This window comes from Berghia stephanieae, chromosome 14 (assembly GCF_034508935.2).
Source record: "Berghia stephanieae isolate SIO BIC M18660-M18661 chromosome 14, UCSD_Bste_1.3, whole genome shotgun sequence".
Lineage (NCBI taxonomy): Eukaryota > Metazoa > Mollusca > Gastropoda > Nudibranchia > Aeolidiidae > Berghia > Berghia stephanieae.
The window spans coordinates 18,447,721-18,451,058 of NC_088373.1; the positions used below are offsets into that span (position 1 = coordinate 18,447,721).

At 40.9% G+C, this 3,338-nt stretch overlaps 1 protein-coding gene across 1 annotated transcript; it reads left to right on the forward strand.

Moving 5' to 3' along the window:
- Positions 1 to 291: 291 nt before the first annotated feature.
- Positions 292 to 2,997, forward strand: LOC144959523 (uncharacterized). Its single transcript, XM_078892137.1, has 3 exons — positions 292 to 800; positions 1,077 to 1,557; positions 2,170 to 2,997. Exons 1-3 carry the CDS (start codon positions 292 to 294, stop codon positions 2,995 to 2,997), a joined length of 1,818 nt encoding a protein of 605 aa, XP_078748263.1.
- The last annotated feature ends 341 nt before the right edge of the window (positions 2,998 to 3,338 follow it).

Genomic DNA, 3,338 nt, shown 5'->3' on the forward strand with positions numbered 1-3,338 from the left:
TGATAATCTTGAGAGAAAGTTATCAAGAGATAAAATACTGAAAAAGGGATATGATGATGTTTTTAGGAAAATTGAGGCAGACAGCTTCATTGAGGAGGTGCCCTTGGATGAAGGTCAGAACATGACAAATTCAAAATTCTATTTGCCTCACAGACCAGTTGTTAAGATGTCCAGCTTTTCAACTAAGATAGGCCCTGTGTTTGATGCTTCTGCCTCCGGATCAAACACTATCTCTTTAAATCACTGTATAGAAACAGCCCAAATCTGTTTCATCTGTTGAGCGATGTGGTCATGCGATTTAGAAGACATAAAGTAGCCTTATGCTTCGACATAGAGAAGGCTTTTCTCCAGATTAGTGTCAGACCAGAAGATCGCGATGTGCATCGTTTTTTCTGGCAGATTGACAACATAGTTCGTGTTATGCGCATAACAAGAGTCCCGTTTGGAAACAAAGCCAGTCCATTTCTCCTGAATGCCACCATTCGTCATCACCTGTCACAGTATCCAGCCACCAAGGCCATCAAAGAATTGTCTGAGAACATGTATTGCGATGATTGGCTCTCGGGAGTCGACAGTGTGGACGGGGTAATAAAACTCATGTCTGAAGCTTCAAAAGTCATGAGTGAAGCTGGTATGAAGTTATGCAAATGGTCTTCCAATAGTTCAGAAGTTGCAGAAAATATTCAGAGACATTTCGAAGACAAAAGCTTAGAAAATGACTCTGTCAAAGTTATCGGAATGCGTTGGAGTCCAGTCGAAGACACTTTCACCTTTGATGGTATCTTGGTTCCAGAGGATGTGTTAGTTACAAAACGGTTGATTTTTAGTTGCATAGCCAAGCCATTGGATCCACTTGGGCTTATCTCCCCTATTATCATGTCTGTCAAAATATTGTTTCAAGAAGTGTGGAAGTTGTGACTTGATTGGGATGAGCAAGTTGAGGTCGAGTTGAGAAAACGATTTTTGGCATGGGTTGGAGATTTGCTTAGGTTGCGAGAGTTATCGATTCCAAGATGTTTTGTTTTTCTCACGTGGAAAGAGAAACAATATGTGAAACTTCATTGTTTTTGTGATAGTTCTCTCAAGGGTTATGGTGCTGTGATCTATTTGAAAGTTCTTGAAGTTGATGGTTCAATCTCTATTTCTTTGTTGTTGTCAAAGGCTAGAGTTAGTCCTTTAAGGCCTGTCACTCTTCCAAGACTGGAATTGCTAGGAGCCGTCGTTGGTGCTAAACTTCTCGGCTCTGTTGTCAATAGTTTACAGCTCCCAGACAGTGTGAAGTACTTTTGTTGGACTGATTCGTCTGCGGTGCTGCAGTGGATCCGTAGTGAGACGACTCGGTGGAAAATGTGTGTGTGCAACCGTGTAGCTCAAATACAAGAGCTTACTGCACCCGAGTCATGGCATCATTGTATAGGGAAAGAGAACCCAGCCGATTGTTTAACCAGAGGGTTGTCAGCTGAGGAAATTCTGAACAAACCGTTGTGGTTTCAGGGTCCACAGTGGCTCAAAGGTCCTAATAATGAAATGGACGAAGTCAATGAGGGTAGCCATGTGGTAAGTGAGGAATCAGCAACCACTAGTGTCACAGTGTGCGCAGCTAAAGCTGATTCAGTATTGGATTTTACACGGTGGGGAGATTTCTCTAAGTCTATTAGAATAATTGGTTGGATTTTCCGATTCATAAATAATTCAAGAAGAAGAAGAAGAAATATTATGGAAACGACACATCATAAGTTGTGTGTTGATGAACTTGAGTTTGCAAAATTGAAGTTGTTGTTGTACTTACAAAGTTAACATATCGCTGAAGAAATCGAGTGTCTTGAAAATAATAAGCAGGTTAAAAGGACGTCGGTCTTGTATGAAATGATTCCCTTTCTTGACAAACGAGGACTGTTGAAGATGAGAGGTCGGCTTCAATTTTCTGATCTTACCTTGAATGAAAAGTTTCCTATCATTCTGCCAAAGTGTCATTTGATCTTGTTATTAGTGCGCAGAGAACACATTGCGTTAAAACATGCAGGAGTGTCACAAGTCATGGCATCTTTGAGAAATAAGTTTTAGATAATAGGTCTAAGGTCTCTGACAAAAAGGGTTAAGCGGAAGTGCGTTCGTTGTCAACGATTCGATTCTCAACAATGTTCACAATCAATTTCTCCCTTACCACAGGAGCGCCTGGTTCGTGCCGATTTCTTTAGTATTACTGGTGTTGACTATGCAGGTCCTTTATTCACTGTGGATGCTGTAGGGAAGAAATTCTATATCTTACTCTTTACGTGTTGTGTGGTTAGTGCAGTTCACATTGAACTTTGTGGAAGTTTGTCATTAAGTGATTTTCTACTCGCGTTTAGACGTTTTGTTGCGAGACGAGGAATGCCCTCTAAAATACTATCTGACAACACGAAGAGATTTCAAGCGGCGGCAAGACATATTGCTGATCGTTATACCGATGACGGTCCTAAGTGGTCATTTAACGCTCCAAGAGCTCCTTGGAGGGGTGGGGTTTGGGAAAGACTAGTGCGTTCAGTAAAGCAATCTTTAAAAAAGACAATTAGAAACCGGAGTTTGAGTAGAGTAGAGCTGGAAACTGTCTTGTTCGAAATAGAGTCTTGCATAAATGGCAGACCCCTGACTTATGTCTCTGATGACCCTGAGTGCAATGAGGCATTGCCACCTGCTCATTTTCTGCTTGGGCGTCATGATAGCCATAAGCTAGCGGTGGAAGCAAAAGAGCCAATTGTTAGTAGAGCTATGGCAAGAGAAGCTTCGTTCCAGATTAAAAGGCAATTAAATAAATTCTGGAATCTCTGGCACAAGGAGTGCATTCAAAACCTGCCTCTTGTCAGGTCTTCACTCAGGGGTTCTCCGGTTAAGATAGGTTCTCTAGTTTTACTCAGAGAAGATAACAGTCCAAGGCTGCGATGGCCTTTAGCTCGAGTTGTTCGTCTTTTACCTGGGCGAGATGGTTGTGTCAGAACTGTAACGACTCAGGGTTAGACGATATTAATTCAACTAAATTTTAATTAATAATATGGAAAATTGACAACAAATACATATTACGACAGTCCTGGACGGATTTATCTTTTTAACTAACTTTTTACACGAACAACGTCTTACTATGTTTCTAAGGACAAAAGGGTGCAAATCCGTTCATGCAGTCAACATTTACACTCACATGCACAACACAAGATGCGTACCGCTATAAAGAACCCTAACGGAATTAAAAAACAGCCGAACAACTCCAATCTATTTCAATACATGTTACATTACTCCCCGACTAAGGGATTGCTTAATCAATGCCATAAACTAAACATCTATTGAAATGTCATAATAATTAT

Coding starts and splice junctions, on each gene's coding strand:
- LOC144959523 (XM_078892137.1), top strand. CDS start 292: ATGCGATTTAGAAGACATAAAGTAGCCTTATGCTTCGACATAGAGAAG. Junction 801..1,076: donor ATCTTGGTTCCAGAGGATGT/GTTAGTTACAAA, acceptor TTTTTGTGATAG/TTCTCTCAAGGGTTATGGTG. Junction 1,558..2,169: donor TCAATGAGGGTAGCCATGTG/GTAAGTGAGGAA, acceptor CCCTTACCACAG/GAGCGCCTGGTTCGTGCCGA.